This window comes from Scomber scombrus, chromosome 6, assembly GCF_963691925.1.
Source record: "Scomber scombrus chromosome 6, fScoSco1.1, whole genome shotgun sequence".
NCBI lineage: Eukaryota > Metazoa > Chordata > Actinopteri > Scombriformes > Scombridae > Scomber > Scomber scombrus.
Window position 1 is genome coordinate 6797719 of NC_084975.1, and position 14476 is coordinate 6812194.

The 14476-nt window shown below is 37.9% G+C and overlaps 1 protein-coding gene across 3 annotated transcripts in view; it reads right to left on the minus strand.

Moving 5' to 3' along the window:
- plekha7a (pleckstrin homology domain containing, family A member 7a) overlaps positions 1 to 14476 on the minus strand; it is a 140571-nt gene that overhangs the window by 55215 nt on the left and 70880 nt on the right. For all 3 annotated transcript variants that reach the window (XM_062421617.1, XM_062421618.1, XM_062421619.1), the window contains one exon: positions 8716 to 8799. In XM_062421617.1, coding sequence (XP_062277601.1) covers positions 8716 to 8799 — 84 coding nt within the window. The remainder of the gene's footprint in view (positions 1 to 8715; positions 8800 to 14476) is intronic.

The window sequence follows — 14476 nt, forward strand, 5'->3', positions numbered from 1 at the left end:
TAGATTTATATATCACACTGATGTCAGATAGAGTTGGTGGAGGTGGAGGTGGAGGCAAGATGCAGCACTACACATCAAGTCACTCTGGACTTTTTTCTGTATTAAATAAAGACCACAATTTCTGCCTAACCTTAGCGCCAGAGCCAGTGACATTTGTGCAACTTGTCAAACCTGCCATACCTTAATTTAAAATAATGTTCTCGTTACGCTGAGAGAAACGTGTTTCAGACAGTACTTCAATTTAAGAAAAAAGTATGTGCTGTTGCTATTTAGTTGTAAAAGAATGCAGTTTCTACAACACGGTTGAATTGAATCCAATTAAACCGACTGACTGTGTTTTGAATACTCCGAGTGGGTGGGAGAGATACTCTTTGCCACCACACATTCCTTCTACATGTGTATCCCTGTGTTTCAATTCCACACTGCTGCTATGGCAACAGTCAACCAAAGCGTTGCCATGCTGCACCCCTGGAGAAGCACCATGTGTGCGTTCACATCACATTGCTGGCGTAGCTACCCTAAAATCGCCAGATCCCATATCAATGAGCGGGGAAGGACCAAAGAGACAGAGAGAGAGAGAGAGAGAGAGAGAGAGAGAGAGAGAGAGAGAGAGAGAGAGAGAGAGAGAGAGAGAGAGAGAGAGAGAGAGAGAGAGAGAGAGAGAGAGAGAGAGAGAGAGAGAAATATGTTGACAACAAGAAGGAGAACAGAAAGAAGAGAACTTCAAATAGGACAGATAAGAGGTGACACAGAGGAAGAAATGAGAAAGACAAACACAACAAAGGGAAAAGAAGACGTGAAGTGACAGCCAGGAATTCTGTTGATCGCTATTTATAGAAGCAGAGTTTACGACACGCATGCATGCTCCATTTCAAACTCAAAACTAATGACAATTATAGCTGACAAATGGGGCTTTTTTTCTCCAAATATATTAGAATGTTTTAAAAAGTTTAAAGTTTTAAAAAAACAAACGTTTGTGGAATAAAATTGTTGAGCGAAAAGGATACAGGATGCATTGTTGATGTTTAAACTTATAGCTTAAAGGTGCAATAAATGACATTCGGTCTCACTGGATGCACAAACAACTATTGACTATTGTAAAGATATAGAGGAGTAATGGCAACCAGAGCAGAGAATTAAGCCACATCATCTCTGTGTGTGTTATTTTCTTAGCTTCTCTGTTCTTTGTTTTGGTAACTTTTTTGAAAAAATGACATGCATTTGTTGTGTTCTCAGATGTTGGTGCTATAGTGCAACATCTAGCGGCTAATTGGCATGTATAGCAACTTCAGAGGATGCAGAAGAATATACAGAAAAAGCCATGGATAGATGAAACTGTATGGAATTCACTTGGAAATATATGATTTTGCTCTAAGACTGGCTCTGAAATCTAGACTACAGTGGTAAAAACAGGAGATAAGAGATCTGCTGTATATCACACTGTGCAACAAAGGTTGCAGGACATTCAAAAGTCAAGGTGCATTTATAAATTAAGAGAACTGAGATTGAAATTTCTTCAAGTTAACACAGCTCACTCGAGTTTCCATGAAAAAAATTCAATTTTTCATGATTCTGGATTCGATGACAAGAAGACAGATGTGGTGCAAATAGACCTAGACATACTTCTGACACAGACAGATACTGAGGTCCAGACAGCAGAAGCTAAGGAAGTTATTCCATCTCTTCTGCTGCCAAAATGAGAGCTGATAAGGTACTCCTAGGAGCTGTAAAGTCCTGACACTTTAGCCACTTTAATCCACGATAAACCTTAGTGTGCAGCCCACTGACGCCGGCCTCCATACACACACACACACACCACACCCTGCTGCTAATAATGCTCTCAGATGGAGTTTCAACTCTACTTTGATGGCCTGTGAGCTGATGCCTCCATCAAAGTTGACGTTGACATCAAATATAAAAAGAAGCCTCACTGTTGCAGGTGGAGCTGGAGCTGAGGTGACAGATATATACCAGAATATGAGCTTCACAACTTGTGTGACAGCATGGGGTGCTGACAGGGTGGCAGCAATCTAAAGGTTAGCGCTGCTCCAGTTGAGAGGCTCAGGGGCCGACAGTAAAAGGTCTAAATATGTGTATTAGAATATGACTGTGAAGCAGGGTGATGCTGAAAAAAAAAACATTCAGGTGAGCAAAACTCCATCCTTGGATGAACATAAAAGTATACAAAAGTGCTGCGACCTCAGTGAAAATCTAGAGTGCTTCAAGCAGGCTTATTGAAGCCTTAAATAGCAGCACACAAGACGTTTTGGATAGAGCCTGGGGCAATAGCTGAAATCTTCTTGCCTGCATTGTTTGCAGCGGTGCGATGTTAATTGGATAATAAGGGTTCACAGCAGAAGCAGAAGGTGTCTTGTACATGCCTCCTACATGCTTTAATGGGAATTACACAATCTGTGTTTTGAACCTCACGTAATTGGATGAGAGGAATTCTGTGACTATTTATAACCAGATATGTACCTCTGAAAAATGATTAGAATTCCACCATTATGAATGAATGACACGGCAAAAATTAAATCAAATTTTTAAAGGTGAATGTCACATTAAATCTATTAAACTGAACCCCAACAGCGATAACATACACAAGGTTAATGCATTTAATAATTATTGGTGCTGACATGCTGTGAATGAAAGAACAAGCCTCAAGAAATCCCTCTCATATATTGCGGATTAAAGAGTCCCAAATATGCAGCGGCTGATAAAGAGAATAACATATTTATTAGAGCTGAAATAACTGGTTGTTTAGTTGATTGTGAGAAAAGTGTTTAGGAAACACCGTCAGTTATTTGCCCCCAGTTTTTAAGCAATGAGAAGATGTCACATTCTGCTCTGTGAACATATGACATTTTTCACTGTTGTTTGACATTTGATTAAATGATTAAAAGATGAATCAATGATGAAAATGATGGTTGGTTACAGCCCTAATCTTTATAATATTTAGCTAGAAGTTTATTTAAATCACAATATGAACCCTGACATTGACAATCCGAGCTCTATTTATACAATTACAACAGATCTGCCTGTTTACAGAGAAATCTTTATGAGGGGAGCCAATCTAGAAATAAAATTTAAATCTTAAAAGGATAGTTCAATATTTTAGGAAATGCACTTCTTCACTTTATTTCCAACATATAAATAATAAGATCAATTCCACTTTTGCTAGAGCGTTAGCTTTGAGCCAGAGCCAGGAAGCTTTTCGCTTAGGTTAGCATACAGACTGGAAAGACGGAGAAACAGCTAGCTTGGATTTTAACAATGTTAAAAAAAACACACACACACACACCAGCACCGCAAAACTAATTTAATTTAAAAACTACAATTTGTGATTTTAGTGGTCTAACTACATACAACAAAACTCCAGGCTGTTGTTTTGTCAAATTCTGCGAGCCAGATTTGAAACCAGTCACTTAGTCCTTTCTCATCTCGCTTATGGAAGACATCATAAACCACGCTCATCATAATGACAGACTTTTGAGTCATTTTCATCTCCTGAGAAAAATGATGTTGTATTCATGCAGCAATTTGGTTGTGAGTATTTGACTATATGCTATAATGTTTTATTTCACTCTCTATCCACTCAGTGCATCAGAGATTTACAATACACATCAAGATATGATGAAGCTTTCCAAACGTAACTCGTTTTGGTCTTGGTGTTTTTATGAATCAAAGATAAGCATACCAGGGGAAATGTTCATAAGATCATAAGAGTTTTCTAAAGGAGGCCCAGCTGCATGTATGATGTGTAAGTTAGCTCAAATTTTTAGCTGTAAAAGCATGAATTTTCCCCAGTTTTCCCCAAGACAATTTGCTCAACATCTTCATTAAACATCTTCAGTTTCATATATATACAAACAAAAGAAAAATAACAAGTCTCAATGAAATATAGAACAGATACTGTATGTTTTAGCCACTAAGTCTTGTCTGCTGTGATTCCTTTATTGCTTTATAATTGACCAGGGGATTACTTAATCATTGTTGTCCACCAGCTGTCAGGAAGCTTTTCCAGTTAATATTCATGTGTGGGTTTCCAAAGCCACATTACCCTTGAGGATGTTCTTTACTGTGACTATGAAGTTGGTACTTCAACTAACAGTTCTCAGAGGTGCCTTACATAATCACACTGAAGAACGTCCTCAAGTGTATTAGTGCTATATTGCACTGAGACACAGGTATTCTGCTTCTAAATTAACGTACTCTATACTACAGTATACACCCCGATTCCTTCTTTTATCATAAACCTGTACAGAATTCACCATCTATTTTCGTAGGCACATATACACACACCAACGTTTGTGAGTGCTGTACTGACACATTATCAGAGCGGCTTGGACAGGCTCGCTTCACACCTACGCAGCCGCTAATAAGACAGATCCATCAGAACATAGCGGGGAAGAATGTAACCTGGTCCCTCCTCGTCTGGAATGGGGAGATGGAGTAAAGAGAGGCGGTGAAAGACATATAATGAGGGTGGGAGGGGAGGGTGAGAAAGAGGACACGAAAGTAAGGGAGAGAGCGACAGTAATGCAGAGAGAAAGCACAAGTCAGACTGGCAGAGATGAAGAAGCTCAGTGACAACTACACCACTCTAGGTACAGGAAGAAAGAAAAGACTTCTGAGGAGGTGTGTATGTAAGGTGTCTGCTGGACAAGAGAGGTTCAAAGAAATGCTCTTCCTGCCCACACGTCAGAAAGCAAATCTGAAAGAGCCTTTCACGGCTAAAAAAACAAACTTTTTACCAGCACTGCTTCTATTGCAGCATGATAAATTACAATCTGCCACTAAATTAGGAAGGATTGCATGCAAGCATTAATCATTTCTTGCATTGTATGTTTTTAAAAATGGTTTAAAACAGCATTTACACATAATTTTTGGTGTTTTGTCACTATTTTGTCAATGTTATGTCAATATTTGTGTGTTTGAAATATGGAAAGCAGCCAGCAATATGTGTAAAATATGATAAAAAATCCTCTCCACAAAATATATATGCTTTACCTATCTACCTACCCCGCCTCCCACCTGTCTAAATATCTCAACAGCTCTCAGGCGATGGAGAAATAGCCCACAGGAGGCGGATCTGTGTGGCAAGCTTGGCAATTGCTGATTGAAGATATGAACATATCACATCTAATGCTAAAGTGCAGGGCTGAAACTAATGACTGTTTTAATTGCTGATTTATCTGAAGACTATTTTCCAAAGTCATTTGTTTCTGTCAGAAAATAGTAAGAAATGATTGTACCTTTTTTTAAAGCCCAAGTTGAGACTTTCATTTTGCTCGCTTGCTACAGTCCTAATCCCAAACATGTTGAGATTTACTGTCTAATACAGAAAAGGTACAACTCCTTGCAGGTGAAGAGCTAAAACAAGCAAATGTTTTGTATTTTTGCTTGAGAAAAATATACAGTACAATTAATAGATCATCAAAAGAATTTGGCAATTGACTAATTGTTGCAGCTTTACTATACTGCAACAATAATATTATTGCTGAGGGCATGAGTGGATCATGGTCGGAGCACCAATGTTTCAGTGTTTGTAAGATATAAAATGTCTTTTTGTAGTACAAATCAAGTTAAAATAAGTTATGAAGGTTTGGAAGTCATTGAAACTTGACTGTTTTCTGGTTTGTACATTAATTATATGTAGAGCCAAAGGCAGGGGCCCCTATATTGATCCTTATGGGACCCCCTACTTCAACATTTTGGGGCCTGATTTGAAACTACAGGCAAAGCAGATGTAAGCAGGTATGGAGAGAAACCTTATCTAAAAAAATGCAGATCCACAGTGGGCAGCACAATGTTGCTTCTTATCACAAGACTTTATAATATTATTCACAACACTCACTGTACTATGACAGCAATTTTAAGATCCAAAATGTGAGGGTCACGATGAGATAACCCACTTTATTGTTGCAACCACATTCCCAGTGGAGTGTAAGTCACATTTAAATACATCCTACTCAAAAGGAATTAATTCAGTACTGAATTTCTTGAATGTTTTATGCTTTAACCAAATGCAAGCTAACATTCAAAATCATCTTCACCTCCTGAGATTATACTATGTGCAGGTGGATTTAAATAGCTGAAGGAAATGGAAGAAGCGTAGGCAAATGCAGAGCAACGGTTTGGTTCTAGTTGACTACAGCAGCACAATTACAGCACAGTACAAATACCTGAAAACAAGGGAATAATGTCAAATGTATCACTGCATTCTGAGTAATGTTTCACCAAAACTGGTTCACGAAAAAGAGCCAAAAGCAAGATGTAGACTCATTTTTCTTGACAGCCTGAGGAATGCACATACCCCCTTAACAAATGAGCCACCCTGTGCAAAAAGTTCCTAAAAAGCTCTCCGAGTGAAGAAGCACAAAGCTTGAGCTTGAGTTTTCTCTAGAGGATTTTTTAAATATATATATATACTGAAACTAAAAGATGCTTTTACACAAAATTCACCCGTCATACTGACCTGCATCCCACTTTAGGGCCTCAAAAGAAAAGAGTATCTCATGTAACTGAGACCTTAGAGATTCTCTCTGTTGTAGTGAAGGTTTGTGTTTGTGTTTAGTCCCTGGAAGGAAGTCTTCTGCTCAAATCTCACCCAAAGAGTGCAAAACAAACCTCCTAAAAAGCTGTGAGTAAACACTTATTTATTCCACAGACACCTGCACTCTCACCTGGACTCTTAAAGCATTACCTGACTAGCAAATGAGGGTAAGCATTAGTGTGCTGGGAGCAGGCAACTGATGCAAGGATACATTGTGATTTCTGGATATTTAAAGGTGCAATGTGTAGGATTTAGTGGCATCTAGCAGAAGTAACTTGGGAGAAATGTCACATAATATTTATGACTATGTTTTAATTTGTGTATAATCTTAGAATTCTATCTATCTACATAGGAACCATGTTTCTACAGTAGCCCAGAACCTAGATAGGGTCTTTCATTTCTTTTGCAAGTTTCATGGCCACCATAGTTTTTCCTACACGTTTGGAAGGGGAGAGGGAGAGGTATTTAATTGGTTGCAATCTGCTACATCACCGCTAGATGCTACTAAATCCTACACACCAATCAATCAATCTTTATTTATATAACGCTTAATCACAATAAAAAAGTTATCTCAAGGCCTTTTTCACATAGAGCAGGTCTAAACCGTACTGCTTAATTTAACACTGGTCCTTTAAGTTGATATTTTAGAAAGACATGCCTCTCAGAAACTAACAATCTGCACAATCACTGACTGCAGCTTTAAAACAACCAGCAGTACCAGAGTCTGGTTCCAGTATTATGACAAACATACTATGTGTGTGTGTGGTTTTTTGAGCAGCAAACAGAATGAGATATTCTAAATATTTAACAATATTTACAACTTATTCCAGGGACAGATTGAACCCGAGAACATGGCAATGTCAAAACAGAAATGTAGTCTATAATTAAAGGAATAGTTTGAGAATTTGGGAAATTCTCCTATTTGCTTTCATGCTGAGATAAGAAGATAAATACCAATCTTTTAACCAGAAGCCATTCCAGATAAAGACTGGAAACAGGAGGAAAACAGCTGGCCTGTCCTAAGGTTAAAAATCTCCCACCAGCACCTCTGCAGCTTATAATTAACACGTTATATCCTCCTTAGTGTGAAAATGACAAGTTGTGGTTTTACAGGGGGGTTATCTGCTGGACAATTTCTCAGCTGGCTGCCTCGACTTCCTGACGTCACTGCGCGGTTGCCAGGTTACCATTGGACAGATCCAATTTTAACAATTTTCCTCTGCTTGCTGTTTTTTTATGCTAAGATGAGCTAATTAGTATGTGGCTGAAGCTTCATACATATACAGTATATCACCCGTCGCTCATCATCTTTGTTTACCCTATCTTACTAACTTCCCGAGTACAGTGTTGAGTGTTTGATTTATTATATGTATTTATAGCTTATATTTATATTCTATCCTCCTCTTTCCCTTTTTCTTCTTGAAGTAGCCTATCCATCCATCACTATTCTTGTTTAATGTTGGGTATCCAACAAAAACTACATTTAGCAGCATTTTTCAACTCTAATGGTCCAAACAGGCAGAGAGAGAGCATCCTTTTAACATTTTACTGATCCTGCTATAGCATCACCAAGCACACTCCAACAGCACTACATGTCCTTGACAAAAACCAGCAACATTTTTATCTTTTCACTTCTTTATTTAAAAGTCAGCACCGGTAAAATGAAAGGCCCACATCATGACTTAAAACAACACTGAACTTTTCTTGAAACACGCTGCCTACCCGCTCAATGAAAGCATACAACTTGGTAAAGAAAGAAAAAAAATATGTAAATGTTAGCTTAGAGGCACGGGTAAGATGTTTTCAAAGTTAAATCGAAGGTCAGGAAAAACAAACCCATAAAACACTCATTGCTGCAGGAGTGGTGGGATCTGTCTTTAAAAGCTTCTAGATTATTCTCGTTTTCGGTATCATTCGGTTTCATTTCATCATTTCAAAGAGAATGAGAAAACAAACAGCTCACAGTGTGACGTTCACCACTTGGAAGAGAATAGAAAACACATTTTAGCCAATTTTTGTGTTGACATATCTGAAACAGCTGGAGATAGTCAATGGAACCCAAAGTATCTGACATCAAATACATTTTCATTTCAAACGCGAAGGATTTCTGTGTTTGCGTGTGGATCAAGGAAGAAGAAGTAATAATCTCAATCACTCACTGTTCTTGCAGGAGAAAATCCACGTTCTCTTGAGAAATCTGCCCAGTCACAGGATGGCGAAACGCCGTGGTCCTCTGATTATGACTGCAGCGACAGAGGGAGGAGAGAAAGGAGACAAAATTAGCAACCTTGGTTGCACTGTAAACACTGTGAAAGCATCACCCTGGATTTTCAACCCCACTGTGTTCACAAGTGCGGCAGACACGAGCCGATCATTCCCTAGAGGAGTAGCGGGCTTAGAAGCTCTGTCCAACCTCCCCACCCTGATGGGCCTTTCGTCCCTGACTTTCCCAGCTCTGTGTAGAATGTGAGGGGTGGCTGCAGGACCCCCACCCCGCCCAACCTATCCCCTACAGCCTGTGAGGGGCAAAGTGTTTGGCTCAGCACAAAATGCTGGACAGTGTGGGCCTGGGCCTCCATCAGTTATAGACTCAGCCAGTCACTCTAAGCCTCAACCAGAGTGTAAAAGCATTCAGCTGGGTAAACAACACGGGGTGGCAGGGAGGGTCACGGTGTGTGTGTGTGTGTGTGTGTGTGTGTGTGTGTGTGTGTGTGTGTGTGTGTGTGTGTGTGTGTGTGTGTGTGTGTGTGTGTGTTTTAGGGAGTGAAGTGAACTGCTCTACAGTTCATCAGGAGCGTGAATGCTTTACAACAGACAGATGACAGGCTGTTATGATAAATTAATGTTTATGCTGATGTTTTTAAAGTTATTGGATTAAGTGTAGCTACAGCTCTTAAAGTGACTTCTGCAAAATGAGTGCCAACATAATTTAACTAAATAACATCATCATTTCTAAGGCTGCAACAAATGATTATTTTTCATTATCTATTAATCTGTTGATTATTTTCTTGATTATTTGTCATAAAATGTCAGAAAATTATTAAAAATCACGTTTTCCTAAAGCTCATGAAGTGACCTCAGATGTTTTATCCCAACAGTCCACAAGAGAGAATTTACACATTTTCTCTCAAAAGATTTTAGTAAATATTGAAAAATGTCCCTTAAAATTTCACACAGTCCAAGTAATGTATTCAAATTTTAAAGATCAATAGTTATAGACATAAAGGTATTCACTTTACTATCGTGTATGATAAAGATAAGCATTACATTTTCACATTTGAGAAGCTGGACCCAGCAAATATTTGGTATTTTGTTTTTGTTTTAATAAAGAATACGACAATTTATTGATTATCAAATTAGTTTCTGGTTAATTTTCTGCCAATCAACTAATCAATTAATTGATTAATCTAGGAAGTTTATAGTAATGTCTTAAGGAAAGTTATTTTAACATAAACTAAAACACATTGAGTTGTGGACTATTTTTCTACTTGGTGTCTGAGACACTGTGATGGTCATTTTTTCACCACTTTCTGACATTCTTGATACTAGTCAAAGCTAGTCTTATATCTATATACATACACATAAGAATATAGCTTTATGCAGCTTGCAGCAGAATCAGCAGTGACACAAAACAAACCCTGAGAAAACTTCTTGTCTCCTAAAAACTGCTCCAGTAGACCTGCTTGGTATCCACCAATAGAGGCGCAATATTAATCAGAACCACCCAGTACACACTCAGTAAACAAACCTCATCCGTGCGAAGGTGCAGGGACCTTTCCCATCTCTACCAGAAATCAATGTAACACTGTTTTCCATTCACTAGCAGCTCACATTACTCATGCTGTACCGATTCCTGCTTCATGTAGCAGAAGATCAAATCCTACAAGACTACAAGCTTTCCCAGGAGGCATGCAACAGCAGCAGGCTCCAAAACAGGGATTTACAATGCCAGTAATAGCTCACAGCATGAGACCCTTAACACAACTTGTCACATGAAACTGGTCACAACTAATAGCACTTGTAGACACCTTTCATTCAACTCATAGTGACATCTGAAAATGACATGTTACTACAGTAACTGCTGCTGCTGGTGTAATCAGTGATCTTAACAGTAATATAGACTGTAAAAAACACGGACATCACACTGGTGACATTGTTACTGAAGAAGTTTTAAAGCCTCAAGTCAGAGTTTCTGTTTCTGCCAAAATCTTTGACAGTTCAAACAATGTTTTAGGTTCTAACTTCACTTGAGTCAGTTTACCTGAAACCAGCATCTAGAGGCCATTTGAGAAACTGCAGCTCAAGTCTACATTCAGTCATGGTGCTGTTTGTTGCTTGAATATAAAAATCACTATCAGATACTCTCTTAGAAAAGAAATGAGTCGAATTACTCAGATGATCAGCAGACAAAACTGAATAAAGTAATAGAAGTTCAGAAATATCTCAATTAAACATATAAACCCAATAAATAAACCCAAATATAGCTATTAAATTTACAAGAGTAATATTGGTATTGGTATCATAGTTTGCTACATTGAAGCTACTTTTATATTTTTTATTCTATAATCATTAATATTATCATTATTATCATTCGTAGTTATAGTAGTAGCAGTAGTGGTGGTAGTAGTAATACTTGTAGATGCTCATAGTTGAAAACTATAACAGTAATATTTCAGAGTAATCATTACTCATTTCCTCTCTTCCCTGCTTTATATATTTTAGTTTGTCTTAGTTTGTCGTACTTGTAGTGACGATACTGCCCAAAAAGTGATTTAGTAACTGTCCAGTGTAGTTAGTGGCTGTTATTATTTAATTCTGCCAGGGTTTGGATAAGTTCAACCTTTTCTTCTCCTGCAGGCTGAATAAAGTCGACATTTTCTACAGCAGCAGGATACATTTGGTCGATCAAAAAAAAAAAGAGAGAGAGAGAGAGCTTAATTCTTCTCATCTGGACCATGTAAAGAATTTATAGGTTTCATAAGCCCTGACTAATCACTTATAGTGGCCTACAGGGGTCTGTACTCACATTTACACATGAATGTTTGACAGCTCCTCATAAAAAAATCTCTGTAAAGCAAAAACGGGTGATGAGGAGCATAAAAGAACCTTTGCTCCCAATCCACAAGGGAGGAGAGCAGCTCAGCACCGGAGATGGTGTTAGTCACGCTGCCAGAGGAGTGTTTTACAGGGCAAAATCACACAGTGCACCAGATAGTAGCAACCCTCAGGGGGATACGCTCACTGTTTCACCATAACAAGGAGCCCTGCAGCCCAATCGGAGGGGCTCTAAGAATTAATAATTGTCTGAATGGGACAGAATTATAATCAATCAGTTATAGCATGAAAAGGAAAACAAATCACCCTGACAGGCCTCTGAGCCACGAGCTATGACGGAGACTTTCTCCTTGCAGAGCTGCATCAAATTCAACAGCAGATGCTAAATGGCAGCTCCAGTGATGTCAGCGTTGCTTTAGTGATAAACAACTACCTTGGTCGATGCTCGTGACGGCATGTATGTTGCATTATGGTTACAGATCTGCATGAAGCGATAATAATGTGAACAACCACTGAAGTAAAAACTCCACCATTTTCTCCTGATATTTTCTTTAAACAAAAAAAAAAAGCAGAATTGTCCTGCTTCCAAAATGAAAACAGCTTATCCTTTTATCTAGAAATGATAAAAAAAATTTAAAAATATTTTAATTATATATAAAACTGTGTACCTGCTGTGTATCATTTGGCTGTGGACATTTACAAAAAGTGATGAATATGTATGGAAGAGGTCTTTGGTGTTTTTTTGTAAATGGATTAAATTTAAAAAAAAAATGAATCACATTGGCAGGAAGATGTTACATAAATGTGGATTTAAATTAAATTTGTGGGAAATTATGGTAAGAGGATTAACACACTGTGACATTATTATTATATTAATGGTCCATTATATTAATACAAACATATTCCACTAAAAGCAGTGTTCTTCTGCAATGTGCTCATTTTACAGACATCACTTATTTTACATTTTACATTCCTACAACCAACAAATTGTGTAGTAAACAACACACTAAGACCGACTAATGAATCACCCATTATATTGCTGAGTTAAAAGATTATGTTCATTATCCACCGATGACATTCACAGAAACGTGCAAGAACTCATAAATACATGTCAAATTCACAGTGATCTTATTGAATTAACTGCAGTATGTTAAACCTATTAACTCTGATGTCTTTGTCAGACTATTAAATAGTTAAGAAGCATTTATCACCGCTGAGGACACAGTCACCTCAAAATCCTCTCAGTGAGCTCAGCAGTAAATTTGGATAGTGATTATGCATGTTCAAACAAAAGACATGTTCATTTCTGAGCCGACACGTGAAGCGCTTCTCTTGGGAAGCTGATAAATCCGTGTCTGATTGCTCATAGAATACAGTGTCCCGAGAGGTTGTTTATCAGCGGCTGTGATTTCATTCTGCAGGTAGGTTCAAAATAGTACAACATATAATAGACGTGATAGTGTCATTTCACAAGAGCTGAGGCAACGATGACCTGAACCTGCAAAGGGAAATACAGTTGAAAGTAGCTCTAAAAGCTTTATGTAGCACCCTTTTAACAATGGCCTTTAACACTGGTAATAAAAGACCTGTTCACAATGTACCTCTTCATCTCTGGCACCATTTTGCCATTTGGTGCATTTTGTCTATTTTTCTCATGCTCACGGCAAGATGTGATCAGTCTAGCTTCAGTAGAGTTGAATAAATATGTTTTCAATAAGTAAAAGTTTGGTGTCAGTTCCTCAGAATTAAAGAGCAAGGGCTTGTACCTTGAGTAACCACTTCTTACGAGTTGTACAAGAAGAAATGTATCAATGAACCAAGACTGAGAGTAAGAAGCAATCCAGACACCACATGTAAGAAAAAGTTGCCTTACCACACTCTCACTGCTGCTTTTTCTATCTCAATACTGAACACTGTTGAGACCTTTGTTAAATGCTAAATGGGTCAAATCCAGTACCTTTTTTCTGGGAGTTGGGGTCTAACTGAGGTAGAATTAGACGAGGTATTAAAAGATAAAAGGGGTCAACCAAAAAGTTAAAGCTGCACTAATAAGTATTTTACCGTGTTCAATGTGAAAGGGGTCGCTGGAACCCAAAGACAATAATCACACACCTTTCCGCTCATTATTTTGGTTTTAAGAGTTAATAAATGTACTGTTGTGGTGTAGTGTCAGTGCTTTCATCAACCCCATTTATAGCATCTGTTTCCTGCTGGATGCGATGTAGCTAACACTTTAGCAATACTAACTTTGTACAGTCATAATATGTCAAATGTGATTTCTAGCTTGTTGTGTTGATCTGCGTCCAAGTGGCCAAAACTGACATTGTACAGCTTTAAAAACGGCATTTAATCACATGAAAAAACATGGAATTCAGTGATCTAATATGTAAGGAATAGAGTATATTATACAGCTTTTAGAGTATAATGGTCAATTTACAACAAACTGCCGTATATCATTTAAGAACAAATATCTGCTGACCTTAATGTATTCTGAATGTAACCCATTTGATGTCTATTTTAAAGAATGAAATACAGTTATTTACAGTCTCTGCACGCCAAACAGCTGACATCTTGATATCTTGGTTTTCCCTTTAATCCATACACTGCAAGAAGCATAATTCCTACATAAAATCTCATGGAAAGTTATCACAGTGTGTGTTTTTGTGATACATATTTCTGTTTTGACATATCCTGTTACTCTATGGAGTGCTAATATGATACATTATCACACTTCACGCATTGAAGGCTATGATGAAGAGAGCTGTAAGTATATTTAAACCTATAATACACAAACAAAAACTTGTAAAGACATTCATAATGTAGTCCATGTGGGTCAGATGAGAATACGGGTGCTTCAAGGCTTTG